The sequence below is a fragment of the Peromyscus leucopus genome, chromosome 19, assembly GCF_004664715.2.
Source record: "Peromyscus leucopus breed LL Stock chromosome 19, UCI_PerLeu_2.1, whole genome shotgun sequence".
Taxonomy (NCBI): Eukaryota; Metazoa; Chordata; class Mammalia; order Rodentia; family Cricetidae; genus Peromyscus; species Peromyscus leucopus.
In genome coordinates, this window is record NC_051079.1 from 52,604,785 (window position 1) to 52,623,087 (window position 18,303).

The 18,303-nt window shown below is 46.8% G+C and overlaps 1 protein-coding gene across 10 annotated transcripts in view; it reads left to right on the top strand.

The window, feature by feature from the left end:
• Positions 1–14,865, top strand: part of Nedd4l (NEDD4 like E3 ubiquitin protein ligase) — a 343,048-nt gene extending 328,183 nt beyond the window's left edge. For all 10 annotated transcript variants that reach the window (XM_037197172.1, XM_028856605.2, XM_037197173.1 and 7 more), the window contains 7 exons: positions 1,375–1,448; positions 1,930–1,990; positions 4,270–4,329; positions 5,661–5,768; positions 7,040–7,136; positions 7,725–7,797; positions 9,991–14,865. In XM_037197172.1, coding sequence (XP_037053067.1) covers positions 1,375–1,448; positions 1,930–1,990; positions 4,270–4,329; positions 5,661–5,768; positions 7,040–7,136; positions 7,725–7,797; positions 9,991–10,093 — 576 coding nt within the window. In that variant the 3' untranslated portion in view covers positions 10,094–14,865. The remainder of the gene's footprint in view (positions 1–1,374; positions 1,449–1,929; positions 1,991–4,269; positions 4,330–5,660; positions 5,769–7,039; positions 7,137–7,724; positions 7,798–9,990) is intronic.
• The last annotated feature ends 3,438 nt before the right edge of the window (positions 14,866–18,303 follow it).

Consider the following 18,303-nt stretch of genomic DNA (forward strand, 5'->3'; position numbering starts at 1 on the left):
TCGTGGGTCCCGTGTTGGAACGGGACCCTGGAGAGCTCTAATCTTCATCCCTGGAGACTGATAGCTCCATGAAATGGGAAGCAGGAGGTGCCAAGGTGCCCACTAACTAAGACACTGCTGCTGGGATCTGGAGGCTCCGGGAGGGGGAAGTAAAATGCCCTCCTCAGGCATGCTCTCTCGGCCACCTGACAAAAAGGACCCAGTTGGCACGGTCACCCATCCTCCACCTTAATGGCCATGGCCTCATTATTTAACATGAATACTCTAGTCTCTTCCTTTCAAAAACAGTTCTACCAGTGTAGTTGATTCTTAGTAAAAATAAAGCCAGTATAGTAAAAACACACAAAAATATGACGCACGTTGATTCCACCAGCTCAAGAAAAGTCATGTGTCTTCCTGAATTACTCTGTGCAGGCACACAGACGCGAGTTTGCTTGGGTTTGTTTCCGGAAGTAGAATTAGATACACGACAGATGCCTTCCCGTGTCAGTAAATATCCTGTGCTGTTTTAATGGCTACAGTGAATGTCATCTTTCAGATGTACATTTTTACCCTTTGGGTGGTTGTGTAGTGTCTTTTGATTTTACTTTATAAACTGACAATCCTGGTGTGTATATAGCACCAACTGTACAACCCTAGAATATATATATTTTATACATCATTCATAGAACTCCTTAAAGAGAAACGGTCACCAAAAGGAGAAAACAGATAGAGACCCCCGGGACCCACATGGTGGGAAAGTTTTCCTGTGGCTTCCTATGAAAAGAAACACAGAATCTCAGCCTGGCTTCTTAATAAGCAAGTGTGTGTGTGTTTCCGTCTGTCCTTCCTTCCTCCCTCCCTTTCTACTTGATTTTTGTTGAAGATGATGTTTGATTAGTGGAGTTTTGTTTGTTTTGTTTTTTAAGCCCCTGTATTTTGCCTCTTGGGAGAAATTCCATGAATCCTTCTTTATGCAGCGTGATTTCCAGTAACAAACAGAATGCTGGAATTCACATCTCTGGGCTCGATGGTTGCTTGGCATTTGGATCTCTGTGGGCTTAATGGATGTTCTCCTTGAACATCATTAATGTCTTGATAAATGACTAGCACATGAAAATGTTGCTCTTCATTGTTGCTAATGGATGAAGAATAATTAAACTCACAAACAGCCATAAAATAATTTGCCTTTAATGATAACATCTTTCCATGCTTAGCATCTTGGAACAGTTAAAAGGATTCACTAGACACCCTCCTGTCCACAGAGCCCATTGCTGGGAAAATGTTTGTGGACAAACTTGGCTTCTCTTCCTTTTATAGTAAGATGTTATTCGATAATAATATGTCAAATAACTTCATGTCTTTGATCGCTGTGTTTCTCCTCTATAATTGCAGACCTATCAAGTGGACCTGAAGCCCAATGGGTCAGAAATAATGGTAACGAATGAAAACAAAAGAGAATATATTGAGTACGTATGCACACATTTATTACATTTACTGTGTGTGTGCGAGTGTGTGGAGTGTGTGTGTGTGTGTTATGTGTTCATTTGTGTGGATGCAGGTGTGCATGCATGGGGGTGGTCAGATCGTCCTCAATCAGTGTTCATCATTTTTTTTTCTTTTTTTTTCTTAAAGAGGGTCTCTGAGTGAACCTCGAGTTCATTGATGCATACAGGGGCACACCACCGTGCCTGGCTTTTTTTTTTTTTTTTAAACATGGGTGTTGGGGACCATGTCAGGTTCTTCAGTCTGCACAACAAGCAGTTCAACAACTGAGCCATCTCCCCAGTCCCTGTCACTTTGACCTTGAAGAAATCACATGGCTTACGTGGCTGTTGTCCTTACCCAGAACTGCTCGTGCATACTACAGGCCCAAGTATAAACAGAGCAGTGACTGTAGAGTGCCAGAGGTGTCTAAGCGTGTCCCCCCCCCTTTTTTTTTTCTCACAGCTTAGTCATCCAGTGGAGATTTGTGAACAGGGTCCAGAAGCAAATGAACGCCTTCTTGGAGGTAAGCTCCGCTAATGGAGTCAGGGTGGGGACAGCATGTGGAGGGCCGCACGGGCAGCTTACCCTGTTGGCCATTTCCCAAGATGGGAATGTCCCATGATGATCTGCCACCTCTTTTTTTGTTTAAGTGTCCCCTTGCTTTGCCTCTCTCCGTTTTTAAATCTGATTTGACTGCATTGTTGCTTGCTTGCTTGCTTGAGAGCAAGTCCGTATGGCTCATGCTGGCCTGCAACTGACGGCCATCTTGCCTCAGCCTCCTGGCTTCCACCTATATTTGTTTTTTTGTTTCGAATGGATTGATCTGTACTGTGTGCACACGTGTGAGGGTTAGAGGACAACTCTGAAGAAGTTGGATGTCTCTGTCCACCATGCGGGTCCCAGGGATGGACCTCGGGTCCTCAGGAACTCGGGATGGCCAGCAGCACGTTTACTGGCGCTTCCGTTATGTTTAAACAGAACTTTTTTCATACCTGGTCTGGAACCATTACCTTGAAGTTCCAGCGGTACCCAGCAAGCTGCCCGCTACTGTGCTTCCAAAAATAGTGCCCTCTCGTTCGGACCTTACCCAACCCAGGCACACTGCCTTTCCCTTTGTGACACTAAGCTTCCAACAGAGTCTCCTGTTGTTGGTTGTTTTTTGCTCTTTCCTGGCCTGCCACCCAGCTCCCAAATAAATCACACAGGGAGGCTCACTCTTCATTATGAGTGCCTGGCCTTAGCTTGGCTTGTTGCTAGCCAACTTTACCTAATTTTATGTTATCCTGTCCATGTCTGTCTTTTGCCTCTGGGCTTTTACCTTTCTCTATTTTTGTATACCTTTCTTTCTTACTCTGTGGCTTGCTGTGTAACTGAGCGACTGGCCCCTGAAGTCCTCCTCCTTCTCTGGCTGCTTCTCCTTTTTTCCTCCCAGATTTCTTCTTCTATTTATACTCTCTGCCTGCCAGCCCCGCCTATCCTTTCTCCTGCCTAGCTATTGGCCGTTCAATTCTTTATTAAACCATTAAGTGTTTTAGACAAAGTAAACACAGCTTCACAGAGTTAAACAAATGCAACGTAAACAAAAGTAACACATCTTAAAATATTCTACAACATTTCTTCCTTTTTGTCTAAATAAAAATAAAGGTTTTAACTTTAACATAGTAAAACTACATACAACAAAAACAATTATCAAGTAGGTATTACATTTACAATATTCTGACCATTTATCATATTCAAAGAAAATAATGCATTATCTCTCCTATCTTAGTGAATCCAAAGTTTTACACCTAACTTACTTTCTATCATAACTAAGGAAAACTGAAACTCTAATTATATAGTCTTTAACTTTATTAAAGACCCAGAAAGAATCCGGGCAGTGGTGGTGCATGCCTTTAATCCCAGCACTCAAGAGGCAAAGCCAGGTGGATCTCTGAGTTCAAGGCCAGCCTGGGCTACAGAGTGAGTTCCAGGAAAGGAACAAAGCTACACAGAGAAACCCTGTCTCCAAACCCGCCCCCCCCCCAAAGACCCAGAAAGATGTAATATTCTTTAACAACAGAGACATTTGGCTACCTGGACAGGCACCCAAAGTTCCTCTGCAGTGTTGGGGCATCCTTCTTCAGCCTACAGGCCTAGAGTATCCTGCAAAGTTTTCAGTGAAGCAGGAACTTCACAGAGTTAAACAGATGCAACATAAAAGAATGCAACGCATCTTTGCATCATTAAACAAATGTTCCACAGCCTAAACAAATGTTAACACATCTTAAAGTGATATTCTACAACAAGCCCCGCCCAGCCCTCAGGAACCACAGCATCTAGAATCTCTTCCTGCCTGGGTCACCCCCTAATTAATGACAGCCCAGGACAGAGCCTGGCTGCTGTTCCGTCCGTTCTCTGTGCGAGCTTATGCTTCCTCCTCCTCTCCTCCACCCATGGCTACAGCTATTTTTAAATGTGTCTCTTCCACATTTGTGGTCTGTGCATTTTAGGACACACTGACTCACAAAAGTGTGTCATAAATTGCTTTTGCAATCCACCTGCCTACAGTAACCCTAGTGTCACAGGGTTTCAAAAAGTGGGTAAGTGCTAGAAACTTCTAGACTGTACGCATTTTCGAGCTCCTGTCCATGACTTGCTGTTACTGGAATTGTGGTCACTGGGTACTGTCACTGCCACATGAGCCAGCAGTAAAGAGTGAGCCTCCTCTGGCTGACCACAAGCTTATTCAACCCTTGGAAATTGTTCTTTTTTGAAGGGGGAAAAAAAAAAGATGTTTAAGATGTTTTTACCTTTTTCTTTCAGGGATTTACAGAACTTCTTCCAATCGATTTGATTAAAATTTTCGATGAAAATGAGCTGGAGGTTTGTGTTATTAATATATTTTATTTCCTTACTTTGCAAATGGCGTTTTTTTTTTTTTTTTATTTTCTCACATGACATATTGAATGCTCTGTTACGAGGCCTGTCTTCTCATCTGGGGAAGCTAGCAGTAGTAGTCAAAGCGATTTGTTGCCTGGGACAGGGCAGTTGTGAGCATTTCTAGGGAGATGCGCTGGGTACATAACCCTCAGTGCTCAGGCAAAGAAGTCCGCGATGTCTGTGTGTGAGCCTGGTTCACTACAGCGCTCTAGGACAGTGGTCTGCTGGCACAGCCAGGCTAGCCCAGTCCCTTGGTTGCCTCCCAGTCCCCACCTTGGCATGTGGTTGAAGGAACTGGTCACACTATAGCCGTACACCTTCTCCAGAGTCTGTAAAAGAGACGTGACCTTGAACTTGAAGTGGCTTGTGTTGGAAAAGGACCATCAGGAGGCCCCCAGGTGGTAGCAGAAAGTGTGCTTCTCAGCTTCGGTGTAGATGAGGGAGAGAGCTGCTTGAAGACCGAAAACATGTCTCACCTTGGGTTGTGTCGAGGCACAGAAGGAAGGAGGCCGCATCTGTCCACAGCTGTTCTCTCCAAGCCCATGTCCAACAAAGCATGCCTCAGAGAGTTTAAAGTGGGAGTTTCGAGATGAGTGTCATGGGAACTCGGTATTGCATGCACTGTAAGAGGCTGTGAGAAGTGAACCACCTCCCCAGATGACTCAGCCAGGCTGGTGCCGGGGAGGCCAAGGAATCAGCTTTCAGGCTTTGGGAATGGTTTTCTTCCTGCTGTATTTTGGTTCTCCCGTGAGAATATCATATTCATTGGAAACTCCTATGGAGAAGAGCAGACTTTAGGCTAAGTACTGATTCAGGTCACCAGTTCCTGCCTGGGTGCTGGAAAGATGAGGTCGTGTGTTGTCACCTGGATTGACCCATCTGGGGGAGATGAGTTCTTGCTGCCATGGGGACTAAGTCAGATATCTGAACAAGTAACAGCCAGGGTCCTGTGCATCTGCTAATGCAGTACAAGGAACTCTGCAGCACTGTGCCCAAAGCATGCAGGCTGGAAAGATGACCCATGGTCTCCAGTATAAAATGTCACGGTCTTGTATGCAGGTCAGTTAAGAAACCGCCCCCCCCCACTCCTCTGCCAACTCTGCTGTGGGCATCAGGGGAAGTTCAGCCTGTGCATCTGCGTTGTTGAGCTGCATTGAGAGCATCTGCATGCTCTCCTGAACTGCTGGCTTTCCAGTGACAAACGCCAGCAGAGAAGAGAGAGTTCTCAACTTGCGTAGCCCACCTCGTTTACATCTGACCCTTTTCCTTACCAGTTGCTGATGTGTGGCCTTGGTGATGTCGACGTGAATGACTGGAGACAGCATTCTATTTACAAGAATGGCTACTGCCCCAATCATCCTGTCATCCAGTGGTTCTGGAAGGTAACCGCAGCTCTCTAGGCCCAACCTCTGCTTCATGCTCTTCCTCCAAACCAGAGAAGTCCTAATCTCCCTGCCAGGCCTCTTGGGGGAAATCAGAGCAGGAGCATCTTTGGGAATAAGCATGCCTTCAGGCTGGTTCATGCATGTGTGAAACTCATTTTCTCAACTTTTTTTGTTTGGTTTCTGTTTTTTGGGGGTGGGGGTGTTGGTTTTTCAAAACAGAATTTCTCTGTGTAGTCCTGACTGTCCTGAAAATTGCTCTGTAGACCAGGCTGGCCGCAAACTCACAGAGATCAATCGGCCTGCCTCTGCCTCCTGAGTGCTGGGATTAAAGGCGTGCACTACCACCACCCAGCCTCAGCATTTTTTTTATTCCAATAACATTTTGATTTTTATATCTTGCAACCCAAGATGCAAATTAAATTTGATTTACTGTCTTAAGGGCCAATATTTGTGTTCTGCTAGGCTCAGGAATGGTTTGTCAAAGACTAAACATAAAAAAATATTAAAAGATTATTTATATACAAAAAAGAAAAAAGAAAAACAGCCCTGCATGGTAGCATACACCTCAGCTCCCAGGTCTCACCCATAAGCCCAGCACTTGGAAGGCTGAGACAGCTTGAGGCTGACCTGGGACATGCAGCAAGTTCTGGGACAGCCTGAACTGCTTATCAGACAATCTTTTTTTTAAAACAGGGTCTCACTGGCTAGCCTCAAAACAGATTCACCTGCCTCTGCCTCCAAAATGCTCAAAATAAAGGTGTATGCCTCTAAAACTGGCAGATGCTGACTTTAAAAAAAAAAATGAGAAGCAATCAACTAATGTTTTTTAACTTCTGAATGTCTGTTTTTAATGTTTCAAGTACCAGTAAAAGTACAGAGAGAAGGAACTAGAATTGTCAAAGACCAGAACTTAGCTTTGATTTTGAATTGTTTTATAGAAGATCAAATCTTATGGCCAGGAACGCCGGTTCCGTTCCTGCAGCAGTTGGGATCTGGGAGGAAGCGAGGAGCCTCAGAGATTGGTTCCGAAGCCCATCTCTTCCTGGGTTTCCTTCTGTTTGTAAAGTATCCTTAGGGAACTCTCTGTGGCCACATCGACCCAGTGATGCTCCGGATAAGATTAGAGAGGCTGGGATTGTAACAGCCATCTGAAAAGGGGGAGGCAGTGCCAGTTTTCAGAGTCAACAGTGCAGGTGCCTCTAGGGCAGCGTAAATGAGAAGTTAGTTGGCTGCGTGGTGACGTCATGACCTTCTGCCTCCTCCGGCAGGCTGTGCTCCTGATGGACGCTGAGAAGCGGATCCGGCTCCTACAGTTTGTCACAGGCACCTCCCGAGTACCCATGAATGGATTTGCCGAACTTTATGGTGAGTGTGGCAAGCCCCAGACTCCTCTGTCCTCCTGTGAGGATCCAAGCAGGCAGCATCCTGCCTGCCACCTTGGACCCTTTTTCCAGACCAGTTTAACTGTATTAGTTCCGTCGAGACCCGTGGAGATGCAGAACAGAGGCACGGATTGAGGCGGTGTTTGTATGGAGAGCCTGAAACTTGCTCCATTTTTTTTTTTCCTCCATAGTTCAGGTTTTCCATTCAGCTTTTAAAACCAGATTGTCAGAATCATCCATATGGTTGAAACTGGTCCATGGAAGGGCCCCCCTTCCTGCAGACACCAGGACTCTTTCTGCTCTGGGCATCAAAGCTCACGGTGTGTTACTTTCCCCTGAAGTGGAGAGGCCGTGGCACCTGCACCTGGGCTGAGCCTGGTCCACTTCTGCACTGCAGGGGAGCTAGCGAGCGAGGCCAACCCCTGAGCAGTGCAGACCTGGCGATTTCCCACAGGACTCACCTGGGCAGACCCTCTCCCCATATTCCTCCCTCCCCTTTAACTAAGTCCCACCACGGCTTTGTTCTCCTGCTTCAAGCCCGGCTGATGTGTCTGTTCTCTTTTTTGCCCAGGTTCCAATGGTCCTCAGCTGTTTACAATAGAGCAATGGGGTAGTCCTGAGAAACTGCCCAGAGCTCACACATGGTAAGTAACAACATCCCCCCCCCCTGGGGCCTGAAGAAATGGCTCAGCGGTGAAGGGCACCTGTTGCTCTTTGCAGAGGACTTGAGTTTGATTCCCAGTCCCCTACGTGGTGGCTCACAACCATCTGGAACTCCAGTTTCAGGAGATTTGATCTTCGTAGGCACTAGGTCCGCATGTGGCGCACATGCATGTAGGCAGAACACTCGGACACATCAAAATCAGTGAACCTAAGCCTGACGACCTCAGCTGGATCGCTGGGACCCATGTGGTGGAGAGAACCAGCTCCTGCAGATTGTCTTCTGTCCTCCACATGTGTGCTGTGGTACACACACACACACACACACACACACACACACACGCGCGCACAATAAATAACGTTTCAAATAATTACGGACAAAATTCCCCATAGCAGCATCAATTTAAAAGGCCTATTCACACAGTCTGTAAGCGACCCATGGAGGGGATGACACCTTTGAAGGTCTTCTCTGGCTGGAGAGGGGGAAAGAAGCCTCAGGAATTGGCTTAGAAGAGTCACATGACCCCCAGCCCAGAGACAGACAGGGCCCAGTGGGTTTTACAGCAGCATTCAGCAAGCTCCCTTTAGTCCAAACTCAGCTGGGGTCCCAGGTTTCCACACAGGCTCTTCCTTCCCTGTTGCTTCCGAGGAAGTCGGGAAACGTGGTCCTGCCTTTCTCAGCACAGCGAGGGTCCAAAGCCTGTGCTGACCGTGCCGAGCTGACGTGAGCACCCCAAGTTCTCACCCAGACCACCCCTAAGAGCCTTTGTACAAACTGGCGTGGAGGAGCTGACTGCCGCGGGTGCCCTTCCCTCTGCATGGAACGGCGTGGCCACTGCCTGTGTGGTCCTTGCTGACATGCACGCTGATTTCAGGCTGAAATCGGCCATCCAGAGCAGGCACTGTCCACAGTTCTCAGCCTTTATCCTAAGGAAGATGTCTGCAGAGTTCAAACAGCTTCCTGACAGGGCTAACAGCCCTTTTTAAATGCTCTTGAACGGGGTAGAGCAGAGCAAATACTCAGTAAACGTTGGGCGAGTTGGCATTAGACGCCATCTTTTGAGCACATGCTCCCAACCCTTTCTGTGTATATTCTGATCTGACCCGCCCCCCTGTTCCTTGTGAACAGTTTTGTCCTTTTTACATTTGAGCAGACAGATTCAGAGAGGTGAGATGACTTGGCCAGTGTCCCACAGATGGTAGGGACAGGGTTCGAACTTGGCCTGTAAACAAGTGGGCTTGATTTCTTGCCGAGGCCATCCATCTATATCCAAAGACCTCCTTCCGAAGGGTGAGCCATACCTGCCCCACCCCGGCTGAAGCCTTCTGAGCTGGCAGGGCTTTTGTAAGGAATGCAGCTCACTCTCTGAATCTCACCGGTGGTCAAACTGGATAGCAGTTTGGCTCAGTGTTCTGGAGCTCAGGCAGCCTGGACTCTGCTCTAGAGCCTGCAACATTCCTAGGAATGGGGCCCATGGTCCCCAGGCTTCACCTCCTTGCTTAAGAATGTGCATGTGTAGAACACATAACCTTAACCCGCTTCACGCCTACAGACGAGCACGTGGCTCAGGCACGATGGACCAGTGATAGTGTGAGAAGCAGTCTGTCCATCCTTCATTCCTGAAGTGTGCATGCCTTGTGCTCTGTGGGATTTCTTTTCTTTTAAAAAAGGTTCTTTTTATTACTGTGTGTGTGTGTGTGTGTGTGTGTGTGTGTGTGTGTGTGTGTGTGTGTGTGTAGGGTGGGGCATACCCAGCTACCAGTGTGGTCAGAAGACAACTCGACACTCAGCTCTCTCCTTCCGCCTTTATATGTGGCATATGGGCATTGAACTCAAGTCGCCCGGCTTGCCTGCAAGCACCTGTACTTGCTGAGCCATCTCGCCAGCCCCCATGTTTAGTCTCTCTGTGGATGTTGGTACCTGTCTTATCTTTGTGTCTCCCTCCCAGCAGCAGAGGGGTCAGGGACAGTTGAAAGACTGTTTTCTTTTCCCCGTTGATTGTATAACCTGTTTGGCATAGACACTTTCCTAACTAGAACTTGGCTTTGGGTAATGGAAGTGTGGCTTTTTCTTTTTAATAATTCCCTTGCTCACACAGCCAGTGCCCATTAGCCAAATCACGAAAGTGCCAGGAGGAATGGCGGCCACTCACCACCACTCTCCATTCCTTTGGCAGCTTTAATCGCCTTGATTTACCTCCATACGAAACCTTTGAAGACTTGCGGGAGAAACTTCTCATGGCTGTGGAGAACGCTCAAGGCTTTGAAGGGGTGGATTAAGGCCTCCGGCACCGGGGGCGCTGCCCTTTTCCAGCAAGTTCTGCGTGCACTTTTTGCATTTGCCTAGCAGACTTTTGCAGAGCCGGTGGCAGAAGCAGTTGCCTGGCCTGGCTCTGGAGCCCAGCTTGTCCAGGCCCGTGCCCAAGTTCCGCCAGGGCACGCAGCCCCAGCTCAAGTAACCCCCCCTGTCACCGCCGATTTCTCAACTGGTTGACGTGGACACTGATTACATTTCAGGAGGACTTGGTTCTATTTATGTTGTGCCTCTGCAGGCAAAGCCCTTAATAAATATTTTGCATACTTTCTAAGGACAATGAATGGAATTAATCACGCTCCAGGTATAGTATTACAACTCATGTTTACTTTTTAAAATGATTTAGACTGATTTTCAGATTTTATTTCATTACAATTAAAGATGTCTCATGTACTTGGAAAAGTGAGCATATTTCTTTTTTGTATTTGAATTTCATATCAAGCTTAATGTCAGTGACATTTTTATTTTTGAAGTACTTTGACACTGTCACTCTCTACTTTGTTAGCATTGGAAAACTAATTTTCGCCAGAAGCCTTCTACACAGACCAATGCTTGGAAAGAATTTCAAATAGGACCTTAAGCATAACAATTTTTTTCCACGCTCAGAATGAAAATAAACTGGATATCACCCTTTTTTTTTTTTTGTACAAATTTAGATACCAGGTACAGACTGGAAGAATTGTAACATAGCATGATATCTTTGTGTTAACTTGAAAGGGATGACACCGCTGTCCCTTAGAAATGTCGCCGTGTGCCATCACACATTGAAGACAGGGTTGGACTGTCATTTCGCATCGGAGGCCCTTCATCTTTCCCGTGGCCGCACAGCCTCTCCTGACGCTGTTTTTCCGCTTTGGTGTTTCTAGAGACGTTTCCAGTGCCATTGCTTGATTCAAAGCTGAGGAAGCCAGAGTCCGTGGTCTCCTGTCTCCTTTGGCTAAACAGTAGCTAATAACCGATTCTTGCTGTAACTCCGGCAATCCCAAAGGCACTTTATGCAGGTCTTATCTGGTTGTTGGTTTGTTTGGTTTTTTTTTTTCCCTCATTACCCATGTGATTGTTTCTTTCTCCCTGCACACGTCCGTCTGGTGCAGTATCTTATCAATTGTGGGAATTAGGCTGCTCCGCGAACCCAGTGGTGATGCTCAGCCTCCACACGGATCTTCTCCAGCCATTTGTAATTTCTACTCGACCACAAGGATTTACTTACTCTACACTTAGCCAAGTTGTGTGGCATCATGACCTATTTTGCATGCTTCGATACTGTGTACTGCCTCCCCCCCCCAGGTCACGTCTATTGTGTGCTAGTTTAAAAGTGAGTTAGAAGACCCAGTGGGATCCACCGAGCTCGAGCTGCCTGGTTGGCAAGGGTGGACGCATGTGGGTGTCTGCAGTTTGTAAGTCTCTGTTGCAGAATTCCGTTGTGTTCTGAGAAGATGCCTGAGGCAGTGTGGGAGTTGAGCACCCCTGCTGTCCCTGTGACTTGTGTTGTCCTGGACACCCCCCCCCCATCCTGGAAGTTAGGGGACATGGGGTGTTTTGATCTCTTGCCAATTGTGAAATAACAAAAAGACTGTGGTCTCTGCTATGTAAGGAAGGACCTTTGGTATAAGAAATGGCTCGTGTTTACGCAGCTGTGGGTGCCATGAAGGAGCCATGGGCATCCTTGGTGGGTGAAGCCCCAGAGGGTCGAATCCCACCAGGCCGGGCTTTGGCTTCTTTCCATATGCTATTGAGTAATTACAAAAACAGTTAATACTCTATTCTATCCTTGCCTTCTGGTGAGATTTTTTTTTTCTCCCGTAGTTAACAGATATTGGGGGCTGGGGTGGGGATGTCTTTTTTTTATAACCTGCCATGTCCAGAACCATCTCTCCGTTATAAAGTGTGCCAAAGCCTGAGCTGAGCAGTGTATTTTGATTGAAGAAGAAACCAAAATCTGTTCTAATAACTGGGGTTCTGTAATTCTGTAGGCTCTAGATGGAACCACGTTATTCACTAAGTACAAAGTAGTCAAGTCCTTAAAAAATGCAAAAAGGGCTAGCAAGATGGCTCAGTGAGTCGGGGTGCTTGTCCCCAAGCCTGACAGGAACCTGAGTTCAATCCCTGGGACCCACCTGATGGAAGGAGAGAACTGATGTCTGCAAGTTGCCCTTTGACCTGACCCAGACATGATTTTTTTTAATTAAAAATATGAAGGGGGAAAAAAAAAGACTTAATTCTGATCCTTGCTAAGCCAAGAGCAGGAAAGGCCTATTGAAATACACTCCTGAGAGTACTTGAAAGGCCAGCCATTGTAACACCAGTTCATTGGTCTGTAGTTCAGATTTTAACAGTTGTTACTGAACTGGAGCATTGGCCTATTAGAAAGTAAAAATATGGTTCCCTGTTCATCCGGTTTGTGAAGTGTCACTTGTTACCTGAAATGCCTGGTGTCTTGTCCCCAGATCTCGATGCCCAGGCCTGGTCATCTTTGTACAATAATTGTAAATGGCAATGGAGAGTGTGCCGTCCCTGGGGGACAGGAGGCGGGTCCTTCTTTGGGCCCCAATGCTGCAGCCAATAGTTGTGGATCATTCACCTTGAGGCTGCAGAGGGGGTTCCAGGATTCTGCTTCCCTGTGGAAGGACTTTGAGCATCAGGTGGCTGTCTTGTGTTTCTCTCCCAGTTCCTTTTAGTCTGTGGTAAAGCCTGGATTTGCCTGCTGACTCCAGAACAGGTGGTAGGCGTTGGTCTATCCTCGGTGTCTTCAGTGTGCTATCCTTGTCTGTCTGTAATACCAGTCTCTACTTTTCTGTGGCCGGTCCTCTGGCAGATCACAAGAACCAGAGATGTGTACTTTATTCTTGTTTCCAGGGCCGATGGAGCTTAGTGGCAGAGTGTTTGCCTAGCATGTACTTAGCTGTAGATTTGATCCCCATTGCAGGGGGTGGGGAGAGTGTGAATAAGATAAAGAATTCTGTTTCTGAGGACCTTAAGCAGGAGACAGCAGAGAATCCTGACATTCAGGGCTAAAATGATATAAAGCGACTTGACATGCATCTTTTCCCCCATAAAGGCTCAGCGGCAGACTCATGGAAGTAGGTTGCAAAATAATGTAATCACTTGTGCATCTCAGATGACCTGTTGCTCTTGGTCTCACCAGATTCCAGTTTGTTCTGAGAGCCAGGCTCGAATACAGCAGCTTCTAATGTGTTCTCTATTTTCCTGAGAGTCTCGCATCTCACCTCTGAAATTTGGAAGTCTACAAAGAAAGCCTGGGTTCATCAGCTGCCCGGCTCATCCCCCCTGGATTATCTATTTTCCTGTCTGCGGCTCTCTACTCATCTCAGTAACAAAAGGGAGATGCTATCTGTTGTCATTCACTTCCTGGCCAGTAGGGGTGCTACAGTGCAGGGTCACTGCCTGCCTTTCTCCCTGTCTGGCTCCCAGAAGACCACATGCTACCTCTGTTTCATTCATGCATTGGGGTATATCCTAAGTCATGTCAAAACTGCCAATTTCAGGACTAGGATATGTTTAAAAAAAAAAACCTCCACTTTGTACCTTAGATTTTAAAACTGGGTAGAAATGTGATATACATTGGACCACTTTTTTAATTTCTATAAGCCTTAATGAACAGTGTATATACATCTGTGTATGCACTCCATCCCAGAGTGTTTTCAGTGTGTCAGAGAACAAGCTGTAGCGTTAGGACATGAGCCTGTCTAGGGTTCTCTAGGAAAAGGGGTAGCTTTCTGTTTGGTAGGAAATTTTCCGAGAAAACTTCTCATTCGGCATCTGTCTTTTATTTGAGATGTTAACGCTCCAAGTACGTGACTGAAGCAACATGTCTCTTCACTGGTTTTGTATTTGTAAGGAGCGGCAGTAGAAATCTAAGGGCATCTGTTGGAGCGTGACCTCTGATCGCCTGCGTTCCCTCTACTGTGTCTCGGGGTATTGACAGCCTTTGCTGTGACCATGGCCTGTGTTGACAGATGTCTGTTCTTGTGTAAGCCAGTCTACACCTCATACTCAGACTGATTTTTGCGTACCTTGTCACAGTGTTCTTCGTGTTGACTCTGTGACCGTGTTCTTCCTTTGGCTACCCCAGATGTAACATATATACATATATATGTATGTATGCTGTCCAAATATATTTGTATATATTTGTATAGCATTTTTACACCTTAGGAGTAATCTGGATTCAAAAGGGAATGAGAACTTAGTCCCGTCTACGGTTTTTCTCAAAGTCATGTCCTGAGAATTCTGACTCTCAGCGCCTGAGAACCCTAGAAAGGTATTAGCTTGCTGTCATTTCTTAATTCGGGATCTGTTATCAAATGAAAACATTTTTTAAAAAGTGGCTTTGAAGGTAAAAAGAGTTTCAAGCATTCCAAATGAGTTCTCAATGTTTCTTAACTTTTTATTCTAACCCTACCCCTAACAAAGCTGAGTGCTATTTGATACAATGGTCAAAACCAAACTACCTTGACGTTTTTCTAAGACGGCTTAACGGCTGATACTCGCTTTCCCAGTCAGGGAAGCTCGAACCTAGCTTGAATCTGGTACACACGCCAAGTTTCACAGTCAAATCCTTTTCTTTCTTCTTGAGAGATCTAAAGAGATACTGTAGCTTGTTTTCCTGACAGCAAATGGGAAAAAAAAAATGTGACAAAGTGAAGTTGTTGTAAAACGGTGATGCAACTTGTCAAATATTTAATAAAGAATTATGAAAGCTGGAACATTTCCTACATAAGTATTATGGGTTGTCTGATTTAATGCTTCTTCAAGAATCTACCATTTTAATTATGTCAAAAACTGTGAATGACTGCAGATTTAAGGTGTGAGCATCTCCTTACTCTCCGGTAAGAACCCCACCTTAGGGATGAACTCTGCCCTGAACACATGAGGTAAACATAAGAGGTTCATTTGCCCTCATCCATGTGCTAGGTTTTGTCTTTTATTAAGCGTAAGAATTGCCAACTTTATACAACACTCGTGATCCTATTCCTCCATCTCTGCAAAGGCAACTGACGTCACGCCTGCTTCCCAGGAGGCCCTGGGCTTCGGAAGAGTGGATGACATTAGCAACCAAGCCATGGTGGTTCTCAGAAAGGTGTTCTGGGTATCCAGACCTGTGTCAGTTTCCCATTAAAATTCAGTCTCTCTGTTACTCGGGTGGAGGAAGCCTTGTCCTTTCTCATGGTACTGCCCTCTCAGTGTCCTCACCCCCGCCCCTCCGAGACTGCCAGCCTGTGACATCCAAGCAGGACTCGGAGTCGTCAGCTAGCTTACTGTAGTTTCATAAGCTTGCTGCGACGACGTTGTCACCGGCACCCAGAACTCCTGTCACCTCACCCAGGCTTGGGAGGAGACACAAGTACAGGTGGGAAAAACCACTGTAAATGCTGAGAAAGAATTGCATCTACTGTGTAGTGGCTAGGCTGATTCACCCTTAACCTGCCGCCAGATCCAAGTGATGCTGACGTTTCCAGACTTCGATGACCCCTGACATTAGCGGTGAGCACAGGTGTTCCCAGGCTTGACCGAGGAGCCACCTCTCGTCCCTCCCTCTGGTACTCGCCTTCCAGAGGGTGGAGGCGGTGGGTTGTGTTCCGACCTCAGTAGGAGAAGGTCACGCCTGAGTTGAGACCTGGTGCTGATTCCACGGGTAGCTTCCAGAGCCAGTTGCACACTAAGGGCCTGGGGAGATGGAGACGACTGATTTCCTGCTGCCATCTGCTTGGGCCCAGCGCTGGGGAGAGGGGTCGCTGCTTCAAGCCGACGACACCTTCAGTCGTAGCACCTCTGTAATGGCTGCCCAGATGCCACCCTTTCTCCAGCTTGTGCCCGGTGCTGCTGATGGACCGCCCTCCTTTTCTCCCTCAAAACCCAAGCTGGCTCAGGCTGCCTTCCCACTGGCTGCAAATCCCAGAGCAGGAAGAGTGCTCTGGGCATAAGGTGGGTGGAGAATGCCCAGACCCTGCTGGAGACCACGGACCCACCGCCAGCCGCCTCAGGTGCGCTGGCCTCAGCCCTTGGAGATGGGCCACAGACAGTGCGGCCTCCTGTTGGAGCTGTCGACGGGCAGTGTGGTGCAGGAGTTGGTGGAATGTTCTAGGCCATTCCGTAGGCTCTAGGCTCTGAGGCTGGTAGAAACTCTTTGTTCTCTCTGAAGAAAGGGCTCACCTTACAGATTAGGTCACCTGGGATGTCTGGTGACAGAGTAATAGTTGCGCCAAGCTAAGCACTCAAGGGCAGGAAGAGAAGCCTGTGTGGTATGAGGGGACCTGGGTGGCTGCCTAGAACACTGGGGACACTCCAACAGGCTTTTCCACCAAATCCAAGATAAAAGACACATTTAGGCAATTTCTTTATGTGTGTTTATATGCACACACTGTGATTATGGGTGGGTGTGGAGGTCAGAAGATGCCTACCCTCTTTTTTTCTTCTTTTTTTTTTTAAGACTGGCCTAGAACTCACCAAGCAGGCTGGAGCAGCTGGCCGTCCATCCCGAGACCAGCCTGCTTCTGTGTTTGTTTTCATAGCTTCTGGGCATGGAACCCATGTCCTCCTCCCTGCAAGGCAAGTACCTTCCAGCTGAGCCATTTCTCCAGCCCTGACTTGGACAGTATTCCAGAACACTCTATGTAAGCCTCCTCCAAGCCAGTTCCCACCCCCACATCTCCAAGTCTTTCGGAAATTTCCATTACATAGTAGCATTATCCACATATCTAGAATTTCATGCAGAACCATGTAATTTATTCCAATCGTTTTTTTGTTTTTGTTTTTTTTCCTAGTTAGTATACCTGTGATTCCTTAACCTAGTAAAACTTAGGAAGCCAGGACTAAGGATGAGGTTCAGTTGGCAGAGTGCTTGCCTGGTAGGCACAAGGTCCAAGGTTTGGTCCCCATAACTATGTGAAACAGTATGACATTGCATGCCCGTAATCCCAGGGAGAACCAAAAGTTCAAGGTCATTCTCAACTACATGTCAAATTCAACACAAGTGTAGGCTCCATAAGAACCTGTTTTCAAAATAAAATTGTTTGGATTAGAAGTCCACATAGTAGTATAGGTTAACAGTCAATTTAATATACAAATAGTAGCCTCAATTCACATGGAGTGGGTCAGTCACCACCTTCAGAACGTCGTCACCTTGTAGGTTTAGGACCTTTACAATGATCTTGGCCTTCAGGTTAAAATCTTGAGTTCACCTTACAGTGGGAGCTCCCAGGCCTCATAGAGGGTAGTGTGGCTTGTTCTCCAGATTTCTGGATCATAATTCACTTTTTACCCTCCCTGGAAGATGCTCGGGTAAGAAGAGATGAGTTCACTGGGGCAGATGAACGCTGTAGCAAGCAATCCCCAAGTCCAAGTGGCTTGGCAAAGGCTTGTTTCCCACAATCCTTTGCAGGTTTGAGCAGGCGCTCCATTCCACAGTCATTCAGGAACTCGGGCACTCTCCCTCCATAGTCTCACAGTCCTCTGGTACAGCCTGCGAGCAAAGTCGGGGTGACCAAGTCTGGGGAAGACTGCAGGGTGAGAGCAAACCTCTGCCCAGATCCCCCGGCCAGAGGCAAGACTGAGGCATATCTTTGCAGAGGAGTCTGGAGACAGCCTTGCAGAGACAGTTTCTCCTGCCAACAGTGGCCTTTGCAGCCATTTGCGGAGCCTCTGGAGTCTTTATTTTACTCCCTTAAGAGATCCTGTTGCATCTCATAGATCTCCATATCAGCCCAATGGTAATGTGAGCACCGACTTACATATAAGGAAATAAACTTGCCGAGTGGAACTGGAAATCCGAGTAACTCAACTACCAACTCTACTACCCGGCTTCCAGCTCCTCTACCAAACGTCCCATGGAAAGAGCCAATTAACTCATGTATGCTAAGATGGAAGTGACCGATTAACTAGACACAGAAGGAGTTTGATTTTAACAACTACTAAAGATGATACTTAAACATAATTTAAAAAAAAAAAATCAGTTACACCTTTTAGTTACCAGGAAACGAAGTAGAAAAGGGTTTGGGTCTATTTCAGCCACCAAATCCATTGTAAATATGAAATATCTACACAACGTGAAAAGACGTCCCAGAGTAGTCCTCCCTTCCATCACCCTGGCCTCCAGCGTGAAGCCAGGGCTTCCCAGGGATCATGTAAACACCCCTTTGTGCGACAGAGCAATGAGTCA